Source organism: Ovis canadensis, chromosome 2, assembly GCF_042477335.2.
Source record: "Ovis canadensis isolate MfBH-ARS-UI-01 breed Bighorn chromosome 2, ARS-UI_OviCan_v2, whole genome shotgun sequence".
NCBI classification, from domain to species: domain Eukaryota; kingdom Metazoa; phylum Chordata; class Mammalia; order Artiodactyla; family Bovidae; genus Ovis; species Ovis canadensis.
This window is the reverse complement of record NC_091246.1, coordinates 174,645,352-174,668,991: the sequence shown is the minus strand read 5'-3', so window position 1 is coordinate 174,668,991 and position 23,640 is coordinate 174,645,352. Positions and strand designations below refer to the sequence as shown.

General features: G+C 36.1%; 1 protein-coding gene across 1 annotated transcript in view; it reads right to left on the bottom strand.

The window, feature by feature from the left end:
• The window catches only part of LRP1B (LDL receptor related protein 1B), a 1,961,274-nt gene that overhangs the window by 965,887 nt on the left and 971,747 nt on the right, over positions 1 to 23,640 (bottom strand). The window contains exons 9-11 of the mRNA XM_069573760.1: positions 18,240 to 18,411; positions 13,001 to 13,144; positions 7,147 to 7,383 (exon numbers count right to left, since the gene is read on the bottom strand). Of these exons, the coding sequence (XP_069429861.1) occupies positions 7,147 to 7,383; positions 13,001 to 13,144; positions 18,240 to 18,411 (553 nt within the window). The remainder of the gene's footprint in view (positions 1 to 7,146; positions 7,384 to 13,000; positions 13,145 to 18,239; positions 18,412 to 23,640) is intronic.

Sequence of the window (23,640 nt, the reverse complement as noted above, 5' to 3'; positions counted from 1 at the left end):
AAAATCTGCCAAGACTGATTTATCAAATTTTTATTTTTCATCAGAAATTTGTATTAACCTAAGCAAAAGTACAATTATAGTCAATGATTATAATACCAGTCCTAGGTTAACAGGATTCTCAAGTGGTTTCTGAAGTAATAAAGATTATTTAATGCTAAGAATAATTAAGCAACTAGGTTGGATATATTTCTTTCAATTCGTGCTGAAACTTGAAATTTATTTAACATGTGCAAAAGTTCTACTGATCATAATTTTAATGCAACAATCATATTTTTGATAATATTCCATTGGTACTTTGGAGATTATAAAGTATTTCATGTTTGATCTTTTCATAGTGGACTTCACAGAAACTTCTAAGTCTATTCTTGGCTGTGTGTGTGTGTGTGTGTGTGTGTGTGTTGTGTGTGTGTGGTAAGCTCTTTGTCTATGATTGCGCATATGTATATATTCCTGTGTTGGGTAGAAATGAAGGGAAAGCTGTTTTTTATGTTTATAGTAACCTATTAGCCACATGGCCAATTCTATTTTTTATGAATTAATATATTTTAGAACCTAGATTTCACATTAATGCCAACTTTTCAGGGGGGAAAAAAGACATTTATTGACTTAAAGGTTTTTTTTTTTTTTCCAAATACCTCATACATTTTATGAGAAACATCAATAACTATGAGAAATATACAAACTAAACATGAATTGAACAAATGTTTTCAGGACTCAAATCTCCAGGAAACTCTGGGAAAGCATCTTATTGATAATCAACAAGAGTCAGTGTGTATAAACAGGCTATAACCTTGCTACTCAGCAGGACAACAATATCCATTAGATTCTCAAGAGTTGCAAATGCTTGCAAATCTCTACTTCACAGTTTTAATTAGGAAATGTCTCATGGCTGACAAATGTATTCATTATTTCCTTTAATGGTTGGTCAGAGTCTATATCTCCCAAAGTCTTTAGAGCTCTTCTTTATGAAAAAGTTGGAGTTAATGACAGAAAAATGAGACTGATATTCACCTGCAATCTAATAGCAGATAATAAAGGCTTGTTCTTAATTTTAAAATGTTTTGCAAGGCATAATGACTATGTTATGTTCAAGGGAACTTTCTAACTTTCATAATTTATTGATATCTCACCATGTTTATTTCATCAACTATAACACTCAATGAGACTTAAAATTCTTACAGATTTATATAATGGTAAAGTTCATTGGAATCCAAGAACAAATGGTGATCTCCAGAAACAAAAATTATATTTTTACTCTTAGGTAGGTGTCATTTGAAGACAGATCACATCCTATAATCTGTTTTGAGTGGCTACCCCAGTATTGGTTAGAATAGAGGCCTGGGAATATTTTTAGAGTTCTGAAGTGTGTCTTAAGTTGGTGGTTTTGTGTTTATGTGAGTGTGTGTGTTGTGTGTGTGCGTGTGTGTGTGTGTGGTGGCAGCGGTGGTAGCAGGTAAGTATGACAATGATGGAGTATCAAGAAATAATTTATGGCTCAGGTATAATATTATATATTATTTCAACACAAATCTGGAGGAACTGTTGGATTCTAAAACCCTCCAGGGCAGTATGGAGACACTGGAGATGAGAGTGAGTGAAGAATACAGTTTAACCCTTCAGATGCTGGACAAGCAATCACAAAAAATCACATAAATACACCCTTTGATACTTTGATTGTATGCCAACAGATTTAAAAACATCAATTGGAAAATGTTTTGCCAGAGAGACTGTCTCCTCTTCCTCATGGCTACATTTCTACTCCTATCAAAAAAGAAAGCCTATCTTACATGCTGCCCAAAGTTATTCACTAACTTAATGGGTCTCTAACTTAATGGGTCCTGTCTTCAGTTAAAGGAAGACTCTGAGGTGGGGAGACATCTACTCACTCCAGATCTCAATCAAGTAGAATCTACCTTAAGAAGTATTAACATGTAAGGTCAGAATAGCAAAGTGCTAAGAGCATAGGCTTTGCATTAGTTCCTGTGGCTATTATTACAAATTAACACAAACTTGGTGACCTCAAGGCTACAGTTTAACTATGGGAGCTATTGAAACTACAGTTTTTCTGTTGTAGCTGCAGGCATTAATAACTTTCAAACTCAGGAAAAAGGTTTTGAGTGATTTTTTTAATATACTTTAAAGATATGAAACAATGTGAAAGATTAGTTTAACATGCCTTCTATTTGGATATATGTATCTCAGTAGAATTATCTTATATAGCTTAAAAACAAGTACTGCACTAATAGAGTATAGGCAATTATAAATTGAATACTAAGTTATCATTTTCATATTTTTCTCTTTCTGTTGGAAATTCTAATTCATTCTGCCATGAAAAATGAATCTTGGATAAGACATCAAGAAGATCAACATTAATTCAATCTTATAAAGAACATCTGTCTTGTTCTGTTAGAGAAAGTAATGATTATATCCATAAGAATTGTTACTAAGGCTATTGCTCTGGAATCATACCCCAGGCCCACCCTCCCAGTGCATGCATGCGCGCTAAGTCCCTTCAGTCATGTTTGACTCTTTGTGATCCCATGGACTTTAGCCCACCAGGCTCCTCTGTCCATGGGATTCTCCAGGCAAGAATACTGGAGTGGGTTGTCATGCCATCTCCCAGGGGATCTTCCCAACTCAGGGAACAAACCTGTATCTTTTATATCTCCTGCATTGTCAGGCAGGTTCTTTACCACTAGCTCCACCTGGTAAGCCTTCCCTCCAGGTAACTTTGCAGAAAAATCACAACTAACCATACCCTCTAGTTGTTCACAGCACAGAAACAAGAGTCTCACTATAAGAAAACTGTTGCAAACAGGTTCAACTTCAAAAGTGAGACAAATGTCACCCTGCATTTCATTACCATCTTGTATTTGTAAGACCCCTGTCTGTCTGTCTATGATGATGAGAGAGATGATGTGGCTTCCAGCCAAGAGAGACCAGAGGACCATTCAAGGATAGAAAAGAGGTAACACCCTAGTTCCAGGAAGAACCTGCCTATTACCACAAAACCAGAACATATGCTTCCCCCTCGTTAGCCTTACCCTTAAAATCTTGCCTTAATTGTCCCCTGGGTGAGTTCAAATCTGGTACTCTGTGAAAACCTAAGAGGAGTGGAGGGAGGGGGCAAACACATATCTATGGCTGATTCATGTTGCTGTACAGCAAAAACCAACACAATATTGTAAAACAATTATCTTCCCATTAAAAATAATTAATTTAAAAACAGCCTTTTGGGCAAGAAGTTGATTTGTGATTAACTTTCTATCTCTCCATTCTCTGGTCATTGAATAATGATTGGGTTGCTTCAATCCCAGCTTCAGTTTCAATTTTGACTGTGCAGATCCAAATGGGAGAAGAACCCTCCCCACTGAGGCAGTGGGCCAGGCTGTGTTGAGGTTGAAGTGAGGGTTCATAAGACCTAATTCGGTAACAGAATGACTGTAATGGACTGACTCTTTTGGTAACAGTCTAACTCTTTGCAACTCCATGGACTATACAGTCCATGGAATTCTCCAGTCCAGAATACTGGAGTTGGTATCCATTCCCTTCTCCAGGGGATCTCCAAGCCAGAATATTGTAGTGGATCCCGTTCCCTTCTCCAGGGGATCTTCCCAACCCAGGGATCAAACCCATGTTTCCCGCATTACAGGCGGACTCTTTACCATCTGAGCCACAAGGGAAGCCCAAAGCATGACTAATCTCAATTATCTGTCCATTTCATCTATTTTTGCTTCCTGTTGATATCTTTTTATTTTTTTAGAACATTTACTATTATCTTGTTCATTTATGTGTTTATTTAATATCTATTTTTCATCACTTGGCTGTCAACTAAATGTGAAGCTTCAAGCTATTTACTACAGCATTCCCATCACCTAGAACAGCACCTGGTTCAGAGAAGGCAGTCAATGAATATTTATTGACTGGACAAATAAATAAATCTAGTAATTAACTAAAAGAGATCAAGAGTATAAATGTTACCAGAATTTTGCAAGAGTAATGAAGAGTAAAACAAAATAAAGACTGGTAAATATTTTGTTCTTATAGAAAGTCTATTATTTTTTAAACACAAATATGTCTTCATTTCATAGGTATTTTCCATAATTATTGAGATATTTGCAAATGCCTCAAATGGATAAGTTTTGCTTTCTTACTCATTTAACTATGTACTGTGTTAATTCACAACATTACACAAAGACTGTAAGATATGTCACATTTAGGTAGTTTTCAATAAAATAAGAGAAAAACAAAATCCAAAAAACGAATAAAGATATGTATTTTCCTTGAAGTGCTGTTTTTTTTCTTATATCCAAAGAATCTGAGCTTATAGAGGATATGACCAAGATGTTTATGTTTGATGTAAAATCAGCAAAATCATGAAGCCTAGTACTTCGAACTGTACAAATTTATCTAAGACTCAGAATTTCTATTAAGCTTACAAAATCATTTGTCAAACCAAGCATTAGTTCTCAGTCTTCAGGTTAGTTGGTAGAGAATCTAGTTAAATGAGTGAACACATACAGAACTTAACTTTTCTGATCCCAAGAATCACAAGTTGTCATTTGCCAAATGTAAGTTCTGTTCTGACATACTAATCTTGTAGCATAATGTCTATTATTATTCTCCTTACTGATAGGAAATAATATAAACTAACAAAAATTATATTAAGCTATACCTTTTCTAGGGTTATTAAGATGCTAAATATATATTCAGGTATGACAATCAACAAAATGTTTTTATAACCTTCCTGCTGCCAATGCACCACTGTACAGAACATGCCTGGCAGTCAAACAGCTACTTGAGTTGACCTCTGTTGCTATGGTAGAATATACAAAACTCCAGTGTCACTGAGAAGATATGGTTATCAAAGTTAGAACTGTTAGCCGGAACATTCATTCATAGCACAGGAACTGACACTTTTTGAAAAGGAACCAAGAATCCTCTATATTACATTTCAGTCCCTCTTAAAAACGTCTAGGTCAAAACGAGAGCAATGTACTTCGAATATGCAAGTTCATTGTCCTTCTAAAATTGTCAGGTTCCTATTGTCTGTTATTGCATTTCAGAGAAAAGTAGGCAGACAGCCTCTGCCTCATTCAATTTAGAGTAAAAATCTTGACTCTAATTAGACACTCCTTGGTGTTTAAGTCTTGGTAAATTTATATTGCCTTAATCAGTAAACTATAACAAAGACACAAACAAGGATATTCTTCATTTTAGGACTTCATTTGTCACTTGCAGAAGGTATAGCTTTTATCATTAAAGGTTTGGGTTAAAGTGAACATGCAGTGAATGAATCATCTTCTTAGGCTGCCCCCAATTCCTCTACAAGACAGGAGACACCGCCATTCATTACCACTCATGCTGTAAATAATTTTAGTCTATTTCTCTACTTTTTCTCTACTTTTCTCTTCCACTATCTGATTCACTCTACTCCACTACTATACTGATTCTCCAAAATATCTTTTCATTCACATTATTCCTTGGCTAAAAATTATTTCCTCTTACTCCTTCAGGATTCTATCCAAACCCTTTCACCTCACCTTTAAGGCTTCTGATATCACCACCTTTTGGGATACACAGCTGCTCTGTCATCATTACTTGTAAATTAAAACTACACTAGTGACCTATTTAATGTTCCTCTCATCCTCTTTCTTGAGTATGTCTTTTGGTGTTTTGTTTTGTTTTCTCATGGAATTCCTGACACTGAGGTATCCTCCACTCCCCTTTGATATTCTTCCTTTAAGCTCTAGATCAAATACCACTTTCTTCACAAAAAAGTTCTCTGAGAATCCCCATGTAAAGACAACTCTGGGATTTCCCCCATGGTCCGGTGGTTAAGAATGAGCCTTGCAATTCAGGGGATGCAAGTTTGATTCCTGGTGAAGGACTATGATCCCACATGTCAGGAAGCAACTACTGAGTCTGCATGCCTCTGTGCCACAACTGGAGAGTCCTGTGTGCACCGCAGTGAAAGATCTCATATGTTCAATAAAGATTCCACGTGCCACATCTAAGGCCAATGCAGCCAAATTTAAAAAAATACATACATTTTTAAAAAAATCTAGGAAAAAAAGATATCTCTTACTTCCTGTGTATTAAAGACATTCTCCATTAATCATGCATCTCTTTGGGCCAGCTCTGAACTTGTTAAATTAAATGCTACAAAGTCTTTATATTTTGGAGATGCTTATATTATCTCCAAAGGTAGATTATGAACTCCTTGAAGACAGTAGCCATTTCTTAACATTTGTTTTATCTCCTCGGATAGCTAGTACAGTGTCCTTCATATAATAAGCATATGATTAATGTCCTTAAATTAAGCAGTTTTTAAATATTTGAGAAGTAAGCAAACTGTATATGTGAGGAAACAGGTCCAGAATCATTAGCAACATGCCTAAAGGTAACTAGCTGTCAAAGATATAGTGTGCCTAATTATTACAGATGTTTTCTGCTCATATAAAAGTTATATAATTTTGTTAATTGGTTGGTTGTTCTAAGCCAAGCAATTTATGAAACTCACTGATTTTGATAAAGTATGTGCATATGTACTTATATATATGCAATAATATATGTATTTATAATAAAAATAGATATAAAAAATCTCTCTGCAGATAATTGGACATTTCAAGAGTAACTCTAAAGAACTCAATATGCAATGTCTTATAAAATAAAAAACAATATGCAAGAATTGTGATGACAATGGGGACATTGATATTTTTAATGCACTTTGAGCAACATGACCAATATCCTAGTAAGAATCAAATATTAAAGAGTCTCTGATGTCCTGTTAAATCTTATGTTCTACTGTATAGCATTGTAAACATAAAAGTGTAAATCTACATTTCCCATGAAGGTGGATACAGTGCTCAATTTAATTCCCATAACATTTAAAGCATAGAGGACAATTGCAATTCTATTTTACAATGAAAGTTTTAATAAGCTGATATGTGGAAAAAGCATTAGAAATATTAGTACTAAAGCAAATGAAATTAACAAATATTTTTAAATCAACAGTCACTTGGGTTCTCCTTAAATTTAACTCAAACCTTAAATGTCTGTCTGGGTTGACAGACATTAGATTCATCCTTTTAAAATGCTTTGTCTGTGGGCAGTCTGAAATCTGTGTTACGCATTGTCACTTACCATCTTTCAGGATGGTTTCTCGCTCTGTGCCATCTATTTTCTGCCGGCCAATTAGGAAACTGGTGGTGTCAGCAAAGTAGATATAACTGGTTTCTGCATGAAAATCTAAAGCACGTGGGTTTACCAGATTCTCTATGGGGATCATGTATTCATCAGCTATTTTGGTATTCAAGTCCATTCCTCTAACAATTCCTGGGCGTCCTTTCCCATAAAAGAGGAACAACTCATTCTTTGGTCCTGCAGAAGAAAGATTACAAACATAAACACTGATGCTGCCTAATCTTCTTTAAAATGCATACTGCCACTGTTTAATTAACTGGCACAATTAGTGTTTTTTAAATTCAACACCAAAAATTAAACCCTAAAATATGCCAAATGCATCTTGATGTAAGAAGGCCAGCCAGCTAATTGTACTACTTTAATTCAAACAGAAATTACTTCCATGAATAGGTTATATTAAGTTAATTATTCTTTTGTCTGTAACTGTCTATATAGCAAAAACATGATAAACAATTGATAACTTGTATCTGTAAAACGGACATTTATGGAAACATCCAGCACATTTAATTTTACAACTCATTACAATCTATCTAACACATCTGTAGATACTAACTGTAGCATTCATTATGTTTGACAATGTTGAAAACTTCAGAATATTTAAAACATGCCCCCTACTCAGAATTTGCATTGTAGACTGACAAGGGAAGCAAAAATAATCACACACTATCACATAACTTGCACCAAATATATTAGTTTGCATGAACATGTGGTTTATTTCTTTAAGAAATGAAATCAAATGCCAGTTACAGCATTACTTCCTCTTCCATATCTTAATTAGAACTTTAGAGGTTAATGCTGTCTGCCAGTAACTGACATACAACACAGCCTTTATCAAAAACTAAAGAAAACAAACTCTGTGTCCTGGGTTAAAATGCCAGGATCAAGGAAGTTTTTTCTAGAGAATGAATGAACTTATTTTGACATTTATATGAAACTACATGCAAGGCTCTCCTATTGCTAGGGCACATTATACTTAGTTTAGTTATATAATTTGAAGGGAAAATTTCATACAGAAAGGAAAACATAGCAAGTTTCATTAAAACTGAGGATACATAAGACTATTATATTTGGATAAATATATCATAAATGTGATTCCTATTAACTTAAAGTAACTACATTATTAAAATTTGGAGAAAAAAACAAAGTAATTACTCATAAACACACCTTCAATGTAAACTATATTATCATTTCATATATTGTCTCTTATTTTCTTTCAAAATTAGTGTAAATGAATATAGTACTGTGCTTACTTGCTCAGTCATGTCTGACTCTTTGCGACCCCATGGACTGTAGCCCACCAGGCTCCTCTGGGATTATTCAGGCAAGAATAATGGAGTGGGCTGCCATACCCTCCTCCAGGGATCTTCCCAACCCAGGGATCGAACCCAGGTCTTGCACACTGTAGGTGGATTCTTTACCATCAGAGCCACCAGGGAAGCCCATATTAAATATAGAGTATATATAACTGTAATATTTAAAGAATAAAAATAAAACATATCTCATGTACCTAGCACAGATCTTAAGAATATCTCCAGGATGTTAGAATGCATATACATGTCCCAAATCTATTCCCTTCCATCCCAGAGACAACCAATTTCTCTGGTAACATACAATAATATGGTTATTGTGTTTATTATATAATTTTTAGAAGTTTTGGCACATACGTTGTTTGTATTTCTCAACAGTAGATTGCTTGAGTTTTGCATGTTTGAACTGCATGTGTGCTATGAGTTGATTTTATTCTTATTATATACTTGATATTCATTTCTGCTTGTTATAGTTCTTATTCATTCATTTTCATGGATATACTATATGCCTCTGTGTGACTATTTTTAATTTATCTAGCTATTTTCCTAATGTACATTAGTAAGAAGAGGATACTTTTGCATTCTGTTTTTATTACTAAATCTTAGCATTAAAATATATCCTATGTTGATCCATTATTTTAAGTCTTAACATTTCTTAAGTATAGTCAGTCTAATATATGATAATTTGTCAAATCACTCCTCATTTGATTTTATCTTCCTCTTATAATAACACTTAGATATGCATTTTTTCAACCTGATATTTTATATATTTTCTTAGATGATCCCTTAGTATATATTTCCAAAACTGGAATTACTGGTTGAATAATATTAACAGCCCCCTTCTTCCTCATTACTCTTATGACCACTCAGTGTTTACCTACTTTTTATTTTTTAAAAACAATATCATTGTACACTATTAAAAAGTAAATTCATTTGAAAATTAGCATTCCTGTGCATTTCCTACCAACATTATATACATGCTTTATTTTTTAAACCGGATCTTAACTATACATTTTAGCACTTAAAAAAATTTAACAATATTTTTTTCTGTTATTAAAAGATCTTCAAAACATTCTTTTCAGTGGCAGTTTCACATTAGAGAGGCAGTATCAATGGCAGTATATTGTTAGTGAGGCAATATAATATAGTCAGCTCCTTACCTATTGTAGGATATTTAGATGGTTTCTGGGGTTTTGTTATCATACACGCATTTACAGTGGATTTCTTTAGTCAAAAGTAGATGCTAAAGGATGTTATCAGTTTTGTGTCTTTTGTATGTATTATCAAATGTCTTTCCAAAAGTGATATCAATTTATAATACATAATATAGTATATTATATATAGATTTTTCAGTTCTATTAGTAATGCATAAGAAAACTGGTTTCTCAATACTCATTTTTGCTAACATTTATTTCTTCTAACCTATATTTATTTTTAATTGATGCTTTAATTAGTAATCGGTAGACCTCATCAGTTTAATACATGTGTACGTGTGCATGCATATTTTAAACAAGAATTGTAACTGTTTTCCCATTGTTTTATTCAGTTTTTTTTCAATCATTGGGTACCTTAACTTTCTTCTAATGTGTTTTCTTCTATTATAGACAATTGAAAACTAAAAATTACACTCCGCAGACACTAATATAGCCATGGCTCTGATTTTTATTTAAGTACCTAAATCAAAGTTAAGTTAGTACAAGATATACTAACTTGAGTTTGGAATATGAAAATGAGACCATCTTTGGCTGCTTCTGCTGGTATTCATCTAATGGAGAAACGGAATTTTTCCATATTAATCTTCTATTGTGTATATCAAGCGGCAAGGAAAAAGGCATCTTTTGATTGTGCTTTGTTTTGTTTGCCAGTATATTTAATTTCTGAAGCTAAATAGTTATGTTGCAAACTTCTTAATCAGTAGAACTCAGCTAAAATTGTGTTTTTGAAGTTATCATTGCCATTTGTGGCCTCCTGATACCCTAGCTTCTGATGGTAGGGTAGGTGTTTCAGCTTAAGTCAGGCTAATCTGTGATGGCTATGAAAGGAAAACTCCTGAGTCAGTCTAGATGCTGCTGCTTCAGGCACCTCAATGACTTTGTAAGTACCTATCTATTTGTGTTTGATCCTTTCTGCTTAAAATAGATATTGTTTCTGTTAATTTAAATGTTAATTTAATTTACCTTGATTGAGGGCTTCCCAGGAGCACTAGTGATAAAGAATGTACCTGCCAATTCAGGAGACATAAGGATGCTGTTGGATTCCTGAGTTGGAAAGATCCCTTGAAGGAGGAAATGGCAGTATTCTTGCCTGGAAAATCCCATGGACAGAGGAGCCAGGAGAGCTTTACAGTCCAGAGTCACAGAGTCGAGCCTGACTGAAGCAACTTAACACGCACGCAGGTACTCTGACTGATCACCCTGTTAGAGACAACTGAAGCTTATGAAGCTCTGCTCTTAAATTTTCCCTCCAAGCACGAATGCATGTAAAGTTGGCTTAGTACTCAGGGTGTACTAGCTTGAGTTTGGATTGTGGAAATGAAACGGCCTTTTACTGCTTCTGCTGATATACATACACCTAGTGGTCGGAGAAGGCAATGGCACTCCACTCCAGTACTCCTGCCTGGAAAATCCCACGGATGGAGGAGCCTGGTAGTCTGCAGTCCATGGGGTCGCTAAGAGTCGGACACGACTGAGTGACTTCACTTTCACTTTTCACCTTCATGCATTGGAGAGGAAATGGCAACCCACCCCAATGTTCTTGCCTGAAGAATCCCAGGGACGGGGGACCCTGGTGGGCTGCCGTCTATGGGGTCGCACAGAGTCTGACACGACTGAAGCGACTTAGCAGCAGTAGCAGTGGTGGAGAAACAAATTTTCCACATCCCTCTTTTTCTTTTGTGTATGTCAAGAGGAAAGGAAGAGGGTCTTTTTGTTTGGTTTGCCCGTATAACAAACATGTATATTCACACCTACACATGCACATACAGAAGGGGATGACAGAGGATGAGATGGCTGGACAGCATCACTGACTCGATGGACGCCAGTCTGAGTGAACTCCGGGAGTTGGTGATGGACAGGGAGCCCTGGCGTGCTGCAATTCATGGGGTCGCAGAGTCGGACACGACTGAGCGACTGAACTGAACTGAACTGAACTGAAGTGTGCATGTTTATATTTTTGTATGACATGCCATCACTTTCCAAGTGGTAACGAGAATGCCTTAAAGGCTGGTTACACACACACACACACACACACACACACACACACACACACATGCACACACACACATACATCTCCTATCCTGAGGCTTCTGACACAGTGTCCTCAATTATCTAGAGGACTTTTTGAACATCAGAGTTGGTGTCTCTATAATATTCCTAGCATTTGCTACAAAGTTAGAAAATTTGAAACAGTACAAAAATATCACAGTTAAGCCTTTTGAGTTCTTAATTTAAAAGTACTTATGCTATGAATTCTAACCACTTAGATTTAAAATTAAAATAAATTTAGAGGTCTCATCTCACCATCTTTATCAAGCCAATGGCAAAAAGGTAAAAGAGATGGCAGAACAGTGACCACAGAAAGAGAGAACAGACAGAAAAAAAAGGTCATGATGAAAAAGAGATAAATATTAAAAAGTATGGTTTTGGGGAAACATTTAAAGACTGTTAATCTCAACATGGATAGCATTTCTATGAGGGATATTATTATATCTGATTATGAAGACCTTAATTATACTTGTACAAAATTTAAACTTAACAAAAGTTAAGAACAATTAAATATACACTGTAAAAAGCAGACATCATAACCTTAAAAATTATGGTATTTGGGAAACAGACTGATAGTCTCGACATGGATACCATCTCTATGAGGAAAATTAATACTATATCTGATTATGAACAATTAAGAACAATGAAATTTTTGGCATATATCAGAAATAAAACAAAGGTCTACCTACTAGAAAGCTTTTCAACAAAATTATTAAAAGATTGATATTTAATTAGTATAGCTCTGGTTACATGGAAAATGAACTAATAAAATAAAATTCACCCCCCAATGCTGGTAAGGTGAAGTATTACTTTATGTGGATTTCTGTTGGACTAAACAACACACCTATTATTAGAAGCAGCATCTTGGTTCAGAAAAGAGAAAATCTGGCCAACCAATGACTGAGGCTTATTAGATCACAAACATTTTTTAGGTGATTAAGGAAAGGATTTCCTAAAAATCTTCCCTAAAGTATGTTTCCCAAAGATCCATAAATTTAGTGACTCTACAGTCCAATTAGCTTTCTAATTCACATTACCATGCACATACAAAAGAAAAAAATAAACCTAAATATTGATTTTGAGAAAATTGGCTGGTATACATTTCACAGCGAATTTGACCTGGTGATAGCTCACATTTAGCTGACGTTGATGCTCCTAATTAATACTAAGAATCCTACTCTGAAGCATTAGCTGCTGGCAAATGTTTGATTTTCAATAACATACTTTTGCATGATCTGCCATCACTTCCCAAGTTGAAGCCAGTCCTGCAGCGACAGGTCCGTGTTTTGTAACTGCTGCTGAGCAGACAGATGTGTGAACATCCCCCTGGCATTCCATATGGATCCACTTCACACGCATGGCTTCTGACTACAACAAATGAAAAACAGCATGCTTGAAATTCTCCAAAGGAGATATAATTACATGCATCAGTATGTTGAAACTTTGACAGCACAGAAGAGGGAATTCTAGAAAAAAAAATCTATCTACTCAACTATATCATATCATAATCAATTGGAAAAGAGTTTAAACCCCATGGAAGGTAGGGATTTGCCCAAATACTCCTAAGGCTACCTTTAAAAAAAACTGTAAGAGGTAAAATGCTTTTATATTAATCTAACTTGTGAACATGCAAACCAAATAAAAGTAACATGATTTTTTGGTACATGTTTATCACACTTAAAAAAAAAAAACATTTCTTTGACAAATACAAAAATATACTGCTAAAATATCCCAGGTTTGTAGTTAAAGCATAAAAGGATTTCTTCTGAAATAGTCTACTATTAGACTTAGTGACTGACTTACTGATACCGCAAAGTGTCTGACTCTTTGCAAGCCCATGTACTTTAGCACACCAGGCTTCGCTGTCCATCAGCAACTCCTGGAGCTCGCTCAAACTCATGTTCATTGAGTCGGTGATGCCATCCAACCATCTTATCCTCTGTGGTCCCCTTCTCCTCCTGCCTTCAATCTTTCCCAGTATTAGGGTCTTTTCAAATGAGTCAGTTCTTCGCATCAGGTGGCCAAAGTATTAGAATTTCAGCATTAGCATCATTCCTTCCAATGAATATTCAGGACTGATTTCCTTTAGGATTGACTGGTTTGATCTCCTTGCAGTCCAAGAGACTCTCAAGTGTCTTCTCCAACAAACAGTGCAAAAGAATTAAATTTTCAATGCTCAGCTTTCCTTATGGTCCAACTCTCACATCCATACATGACTACTGGAAAAACCATAGCTTTGACTAGATGGACCCTTATCAGCAAAGTAATGTCTCTGCTTTTTAATATGCTGTCTATATTTGTCATAACTTTTCTTCCAAGGAGCAAGTGTCTTTTAATTTCACAGCTGCTGTAACCATCTGCCATGATTTTGAAGTGCAAAAAAAAAAAAAAAAAAAGTCTCTCACTGTTTCTATTGTTTTCCCATTTATTTGCCACTAAGTGATGGGACCAGATGCCATGATCTTGGTCTTTTTAATGTTGAGTTTTAAGCCAACTTTTTCACTCTCCTCTTTCACTTTCAAGAGGCTCTTCAGTTCCTCTTCACTTTCTGCTGTAAGGGTGGTGTCATCTGAGTATCTGAGGTTATTGATATTTCTCCCAGCAATCTTGATTCCAGCTTGTGCTTCATCCAGTCCTGCATTTCGTATGATGTACTTTACATAGAAGTTAAATAAGCAGGGTAACAATACACAGCCTTGATGTACTCTTTCTGGTTCTGTTACTTCTTGACCTACATACAGACTTCTCAGGGGGCAGGTCAGACGGTCTGATATTCCCACCTCTTTAAAAAATTTCCACAGTTTGTTATGGAAACTTACTTCAATATTCTTGCCTGAAAAATCCCATGGACAGAGGAGCCTGGTGGGCTACAGTTCATGGGATCGCAAAGAGTTGGACATGACTGAATGACTAAGCACACAAGCACACTAAACTAGAATAAATGTGATTCAGTGATCACCTTTACTGAGAAGTGCTGAATTCTTTTTTTTCAATTTTGTATTCATTGTCATTTGGAGAACCCTCCCACACACGAATTTTGTGTGTGTGTGTGTGTGTGTGTGTGTGTGTGTGTGCACAGTAACTGTTAAAGGAGACGGTTGAGTTTGCATGTAGGTATTATGGAATAGTAGAATATTTCATGGGTGTAGAAATTAGAGACAAACAAAACAAAAAAATAGGAAAAGCACTAGGTAGAGAAGATAAGAAAAAGAAACAGGTCAAAGAGAAAAGGAATAAAATCAGTAAGATTTTTATATGATTGTAAGTACATTTCTTTTTAATCACCACTTGGAAATGTGATGAATAATATAATTTTCTTCTAATATTAAAACTTATGTGTTTTTGAAAACTATGCTATGCTTTTTATGTTCCACATTCTCTAAATGAAAAGATAGCTGGAGCGTAGTTTAAATATCTGTTTTGCCCAAAAGCATTCACTGCAGATGGTGACTGCAGCCATGAAATTAAAGGATGCTTACTCCTTGGAAGAAAAGTTATGACCAACCTAGATAGCATATTCAAAAGTAGAGACATTACTTTGCCGACTAAGGTCCGTCTAGTCAAGGCTATGGTTTTTCCTGTCGTCATGTATGGATGGGAGAGTTGGACTGTGAAGAAGGCTGAGCACCGAAAAATTGATGCTTTTGAACTGTGGTGTTGGAGATGACTCTTGAGAGTCCCTTGGACTGCAAGGAGATCCAACCAGTCCATTCTGAAGGAGATCAGCCCTGGGAGTTCTTTGGAAGGAATGATGCTAAAGCTGAAACTCCAGTACTTTGGCCACCTCATGTGAAGAGTTGACTCATTGGAAAAGACTCTGATCCTGGGAGGGATTGGGGGCAGGAGGAGAAAGGGACAACAGAGGATGAGATGGCTGGATGGCATCATGGACTCGATGGGCGTGAGTCTGAGTGAACTCCGGGAGTCGGTGATGGACAGGGAGGCCTGGTGTACTGCGATTCATGGGGTCACAAAGAGTCGGACACGACTGAGCGACTGAACTGAGCTGATTGCTTTTACTTTCCAATCTCACCCCATTTCTATACTAGAGAACATCTTTTGTTAGCTAATTAGCAAGTCTGCACTTTTTAACTTTCTTCACTACTTTTGCTCTGTCCTTTGGATCGTGCCCATCAGCATATAAATCTGCCATTGCTTCTGCATCTCGGAGGGAAAATACTACTTTTAATCTTAATTCTCCAAGCAATCCTTCAATCAGCTCCCCATTTCCCTGCTTCATCTAATATCAATACTTTTCAAAGTTATCCATGCTCATTTTGTACAATTTATTTCTTTCCTTTCTCAGATCCATTCTAACCAGACATCCTCCTCACCAAAAAATTGCACTTGTCAGATCCCTACGAGCTTCACACTGTTGACTATTGAATCCAATGGCCAATCTATAGTTACTTCCTTGGTGATCACATCCATTCTACTTTCTTTTAAAAGGAGAAAAATTGTCATCTATATGCCAATGACGCTCAATTGCTATGTCTAGCTAGGATTTTCCCCTGAAATCCAGTCTTATATATTCAAATAGCTTCCTGATATCTCCTCCTGAATTTATGATAGGCATTCAAAATAACATGTGAATATGTGTGTGTATATATATATATATATCTTATTTGCACCCAATTTGCTCCAAACTTAGTTTTCCTAAATCTCAAAAATAACTTGGTTATTCCAATTACTCAGCCCGACACATTGTCATCACCTTTGTTTCTCTTTTAAACCTGCAACTCATATCAAATTCATCAGGAATCCTGTTGGTTATACTCTCAAATATATCCTCAGTCTACTTTTCACCACCTTCATTGCTACCATCTTGGTCCAATCCACCATCATCTCTAACCTTCCATCTTTGTTCCCCATAGCCTACTGTCAACATAGCAATCCTACTGGTTTCTTTAAAAAGTAAGTCAGGTTTTGAGACTCCTCTATGTAAGGCTTCCTAAGGACTATCCATTTCATGCAAAGTATAAGCAAACTTTTTTATAACTGTCTGTGAGGCCCTACTAGTTACTGTTCTTCATTTTTCCAACTTAATTGCCTGCTTCTCTTCCTTGTGTTAGCTCCGCTTCAGACATATGGGTCTCCTTACTGCTCGCTGAACTATCCACTATCCAAGCATGCTCTTCCTCACTGAAGCTCCAATACTTTGGCCACCTGATGTGAAAAACTGACTCTCTGGAAAAGACCCGATGCTGGGAAAGATTGACAGCAGGAGGAGAAGGGGACCACAGAGGATAAGATGGTTGGATGGCATCACCAACTGGATGGACGTGAATTTAAGCAAGCTCCGGGAATTGGTGATGGACAGGGAAGCCTGGGGTACTGCAACCCATGGGGTCACAAAAAGTTTGACACAACTGAGCTGACTGATCTTTCTACCTATCTCTCTCCTTTAATTACTCCAAGTCTTCGTGCAATTTTATCTTTCAATGAGATTTCTTCTGATCATTAAATATAAAATTGTAAACTAATCTTATTCATGACACTCATCTACTTTCTCTCCATAGCACTTATTATCTTTTAATATAATAATTTACTTACTTTAAAAGAAAAACATTATGTATTTTTTTACAACAATGCAAATCTTATAAGGGAAATAATGTTTTAGTATGTTTTACTCAGCTATATTCTCAATGTACGTAGAATAGTTCGTGGCACATAGTATTAATAAATGATCAAAAAATAATTGGTAAATTAATAAGACCAAATTTAAACCTTTGAAAAGGTTATCTACAGAATCCCAAGTCTGAATTTCCTATAAACATATGTTTAACAATACTTTGTCTAAACTGAATTTATATTAATAGATAATTCTAAATTAGTTTTAATTTGAAGCACAAAAAGATAATGAAAATGTGGGTGGTAGTTTTGTATGTTACATTATTCTCTATATAATTGAGCCTACATTGTATTGAACAAGCATCATTAACCTACAATGCAAAATAATTTTTCAGGGATACTTAGCAATGTTGCAGCCTTCTTGGTAAAAATTATTTTCAATTAACATGTGTTAATAAATGGTTGGGAAGTTAAGTCAAGAGATACCCCCCCCTCAAGTTACTGCAATAAAAAATAGACAGATACTGCAAGAAAGTCACCTGACTTGAAGTTTGTCTTCCAGAAAGATATACAAAAAAAAAAAAAAAATCTCTAGCATCTCAGCATCTGAGTTTTCTGTGTACATACATCAAGAGTGAAAGTTCCTTCCTGGATTTAAACCTAGCCATCATTTCAATTATATGGCTGTAGAAATGATCCACTAGGAACTGAACAATTTGTCATTTAGACTTTGGAAGGGAGCTCTATTATATTTTATCATGCAGACATGTACATTTTTGCTATCAAAACAGAGAATTTATGGCTCACCCATTTTGACACCACACAAAGTCATGAGTCATATCCCCATTCAATTCACCATTATGAAGGCTATGAAGAAGTCTTGGAATCTTACCTGTTGGTTGAGTTCTTTTTTGATAGATTCTGATTGCTCTAGCATTTTCCATTTTAATTAAAGAATGAATATCACTACCATTAAATCGGTTTATCCTTATGATGTTGAAGTTATCAGAATCAGTTGCATATAAGTAGTCTTCAAACACAGTTATACCATACAGATGTTTGACCTATAAAAGGATGCAAAAATAACTATGATTTTTTAATTATGTTGCTTTCAACTTGAAAGAAAAAAAAATAACAATTGCTTTTACTACTGTGGAAAACCCCCATAATAGGAGAGTCATGAGCATATTATCATTTATTTTCTCTCAAATAATTCAACATTTCACTAATATAAATTTTTTCTATGAAAATAATACATTATGCAGTAGTAGATAAAGCAGTTTCAAATGTACGGGGAGAACTGTATTCATGTTTCATTCAGTGCAGTTCAGTTGCTCAGTTGCTCAGTCCTTTGAAATCCCATGGACTGCAGCACATCAGGCTTCTCTGTCCATCAGCAACTCCTGGAGCTTACTCAAACTCATGTCCAAAGAGCTGGTGATGCCATCCAACCATCTCATGTTGTTCCCTTCTCCTTCAGCCTTCAATCTTTCCCAACGTCAGGGTCTCTTCAAACAACTCAGTTCTTCACATCAGGTGGCAAAAGTATTGGAGTTTCAGCATCAGTCCTTCCAATGAACGTTCAGGACTGATTTCCTTTAGGATGGACTGGTTAGATATTCTTGCAGTCCAAGGGACTCTCAAGAGTCTTCTCCAACACCACAGTTCAAAAGCATCAATTCTTTGGTGCTCAGCTTTCTTTATAGTCCAACTCTCACATCCATACATGACTCCTGGAAAAACCATAGCTTTGACTAGATGGGCCTTTTTGGCAAAGTGACATCTCTGCTTTTTAATATGATGTCTAAGTTGATCATAGCTTTTCTTCCAAGGAGCAAGCATCTTTTAATTTCATGGCTGCCGTCACCATCTGCAGTGATTTTGAAGCCCTAAAAATAAAGTCTCTCACTGATTCCATTGTTTCCCCATCTATTTGCCATGAAGTGATGGGACCAGATGCCATGATCTTAGTTTTCTGAATGTTGAGTTTTAAGCCAACTTTTCACTCTCGTCTTTCACCTTCATCAAGAGGCTCTTTAGTTTTTCTTCACCTTCTGCCATAAGCATGGTGTTATCTGCGTATCTGAGGTTATTGACATTTCTCCCGAAAATCTTGATTCCAGCTTGTGCTTCATCCAGTCTGGCATTTCTCATGATGGACTCTGCATATAAGTTAAATAAGCAGGGTAACAATATACAGTCTTGACATACTCCTTTCCTGATTTGGAACCAGTCTGTGTTCCATGTCCAGTAAAAACTGTTGCTTCCTGACCTGCATACATATTTCTCAGGAGGCAGGTCATGTGGTCTGGTATTTCCAACTCTTGAAGAATTTTCCACAGTCTGTTGTGATCCACATGGGCAAAGGCTTTGGCATAGTCAATAAAGCAGAAATGTATGTTTTTCTGGAACTCTCTTGCTTTTTTGATGATCCAACAAATGTTGGAAATTTCATCTCTGGTTCCTCTGCCTTTTCTAAAACCAGTTGAACAGCTGGAAGTTCATGGTTCACATACTGTGGAACCCTGGCTTGGAGGATTTTGAACATGTGAGATGAGTGCCATTGTGTAGCAGCTTGAGCATTCCTTGGCATTGCCTTTCTTTGGGACTGGAATGAAAACTAAACTTCTCCAGTCCTGTGGCCACTGCTGAGTTTTACAAATTTGCTGGCATATTGAATGCAGCACTTTCACAGCATCATCTTTCAGGATTTGAAATAGCTCAACTAGAATTCCATCACCCCTACCAGCTTTGTTCATAGTGATGCTTCCTAAGGCCCATTTGACTTTGCATTCCAGGATGTCTGGCTGTAGGTGATTGATCACACCATCGTGATTATCCTGGTCATGAAAATCTTTTTTGTACAGTTCTTCTGTGTATTCTTGCCACCTCTTAATATCTTCTGCTTCTGTTGGGTCCATGCCATTTCTGTCCTTTATTGTGCCTATCTTTGCACGAAATGTTCCCTTGGTATCTTTAATTTTCTTGAAGAGACCTCTAGTCTTTCTCATTCTATTGTTTTTCTCTATTTCTTTGCATTGATCACTGAGGAAGGCTTTCTTATCTCTCCTTGTTATTTTTTAGAACTCTCTTTCAAATAGGTTTGTCTTTCCTTTTCTCCTTTGCCTTTCACTTCTCTTCTTTTCACTGCTGTTTGTAAGACTTCCTCTGACAACCGTTTTTCCTTTTTGTATTTATTTTTCATGGGGATGGTCTTGATCACTGCCTCCTGTACAATGTCATGAACCTCTGTCCACAGTTCTTCAGGCACTCTGTCTATCAGATTGAATACCTTGAATCTATTTGCCAATTTTACTACATAATTGTAAAGGATTTTATTTAGGTCATACCTGAATGGTCTAGTGGTTTTCACTACTTTCTTCATTTTAAGTCTGAATTTGGCAATAAGGAGTTCATGATCTGAGCCACAGTCAACTCCTGGTCTGGTTTTTGCTGACTGTATAGAGCTTCTCCATCTTTGGCTGCAGAAAATATAATCAATCTGATTTTGGTTGACATCTGGTGATGTCCATGTGTATCAGCTTCTCTTGTGTTGTTGGAAAAGCGTGTTTGCTATGACCAGGGTATTATCGTTTCAAAACTCTTATTAGCCCTTGCCTTACTTCATTCTGCACTCCAAGGCCAAATTTGCTGGTTACTCCAGGTATTTCTTCACTTCCTACTTTGCATTCCAGTTCCCTATAATGAAAAGGACATCTTTTGGGGGTATTATTTCCTGAAGGTCTTGTAGGTCTTCACAGAACCATTCAACTTCAGCTTCTTCAGCCCATCAACAGAAAATTGGACTAAAGATTTACTGAGCATGGCCCTGCCTATCAGAATAAGACCCAGTTTTCCCCTCAGTCAGTCTCTCCCATCAGAAAGCTTCAATAAGCCTCTTATATTATCCATCAGAGGGCACACAGAATGAAAACCACAATCACAGAAAACTAACCAATCTGATCACATGGACCACAGCCTTGTTTAACTCAGTGAAACCATGAGCCATGTTTTGTAGGGCCACCCAAGAAGGAAGGGTCATTGTGGAGAATTCTGACAAAATGTGGTCCCCTGGAGAAGGGAATGGCAAACCACTTCAATATTCTTGTCTTAAGAACCCCATGTTTCATGAAGAAAACATTTTCAGTAGCTGCTTTTCAAAGGCTAGTGAGAATCAAACTTTCAAGCATATTAATAATATGCTTATGCATTGTTACATAAAATTTGAGATATTTGTGTGGGCCACTTATGTGTGTAATCATGGATATACATAATCTATAAAATCCTGGTTTTGCCTATGAAAGGACTGATGAGAAAGCACCTTTGAAAATCCCCTTTAAAAAAATACAGGTTACACTACTATTCCCAGCATGGAAATTAATAAACAATGAAATCATATATTTAGAATAATTATAAATAATATGTCAGCATTCTCTACTCAGAAATTGCATTCTTTCTAAAGTCTATTTATAATGAACATGAAACTCTGTGATATGAAAATAACAGTGTTTACTGTTCTCCATGAGACTTCATAGTTAGCAGCGTAACTTTCCTACTTGGCAGATGTCTTAGGGAATAGACTTCTTGAATTGATGGAAAACTTCCAGTGAAGCAAAGAAAGAATGAGTATACTGATTTTCTCATACAACAGGGCACATGCTAGGTGCAAGGCCTTTGGGAATTCCTTGTATTATATTTAATTTAAAATGGTTCTGGACCATGGTATAGTAGATCTGTCAATTGATTTTCTGTAGAGATTCTGATGAAAAAGCACTTGTCACTATTCTTTGGCATTATATTGCATTTTTAGTCCACTTTTTATTATAGATTTTTAGTTAAGAGAATTTGAGAAGTTATCCATGATGTATTATTAAACAATTTATAGAACAAAATGACTAATATTTGTACTTAGGAAATCTTGCTAGTTCATTTGATTTGCTATCTTCCTAATGACTCTTCATTATAATTTCTGATCCTCTCATGTAAGATGTTGACTAAAAGAAGACTGGTTTTTCATACTGTTTTTGGACACATTTCAATTCTTCATGTCTAGGCAACAAATGAAAGATTAGAAATTAAGGGAGAGAATCATTCTATGTTAAAACTTCAGTAATCACTTTTTATGTTAGTATTAGTCCCCAGTAAGTGTCATAAGGTCCCCAGTAAGTGTCATAGGAGGGCTTCCCTCATAGCTCAGTGGGTAAATCATCTACCTGCAATGCAGGAGACCCAGATTTGATTCCTGGGTTGGGAAGATCCCCTGGAGAAGGAAATGGCAACCCACTCCAGTATTCTTGCCTGGAGAATCTCATGGACAGAGAGGAGCCTGGTGGGCTATAGTTCAGGGGGTCGCAAGACTTGGACACGACTTAGCTACTGAACCAAGTGTCATATAGGAAGGAATGTGTGTATTTATCAATAATATTTTCTGCATAACTGACATCATATTCACTGTATATATATATAACTCAATTTTGATTTGGGCAATATGTTTTTCCTATAAAAGTTATAAACAAGCTAAAGTCTTCCACTAATTTCCATTATTTTATGCATGCTTTGCTCTAAGTGTGGGACCAACCATCTGGAAGTGTGCGGTAATGGCATACCCACCCTGCTGTCTACTTAGTTGCCAATCCACAGTCTAAGAGAGAAAGCATGACTATAGAGGTGGCAGTTGATGCGGGTAGAAAACGTGTTCATACGATAAAGATCAAATCTTACTCTCTGCCTCCCTGCTTGCATTCAGAAGGATTTATTTACCATAAAGTACCTAAAGTGTTACTCTGCTTACAATCCCCCACAGAGGTGGGAGGAACTAGGTGTGGTATACAGGCCATTCTGATTACAGGACAAATTCTTACAAAATTTTATCTATGTTGGAATACTTAGTGGCAGACTAAACATGTTTAGGGAACCAGCAAAACATAGGCAATAGAAATGGGGAAAAAATGGATAATTAAAAACTTCAGACATTAAAAAAGAAAAAAGCCTTTTAAAAGTAGCCATGGGGAAGATCATTTGAATTCCTCATCCTGTTTCATGATGTGAAATTTCAATTATATATACACCAAAGAAGGTACATCATAATCATTTCAGTGACTAGGTGCTCTAAGGTCACAACTAAAGATGGCAAAAGAAATCAAGATTTTGAGGGCAGTCGAAGGTGAGAGAAAAATAAATGGCATCACTTCTAATATTGGACACTTTTTTTTAGACACCCAGATCAGATTAGTGCATTTGTTTATCTTCCAAGGAAGTGAAAATATTTCATTGTCAAATGCTGATTATAAAGG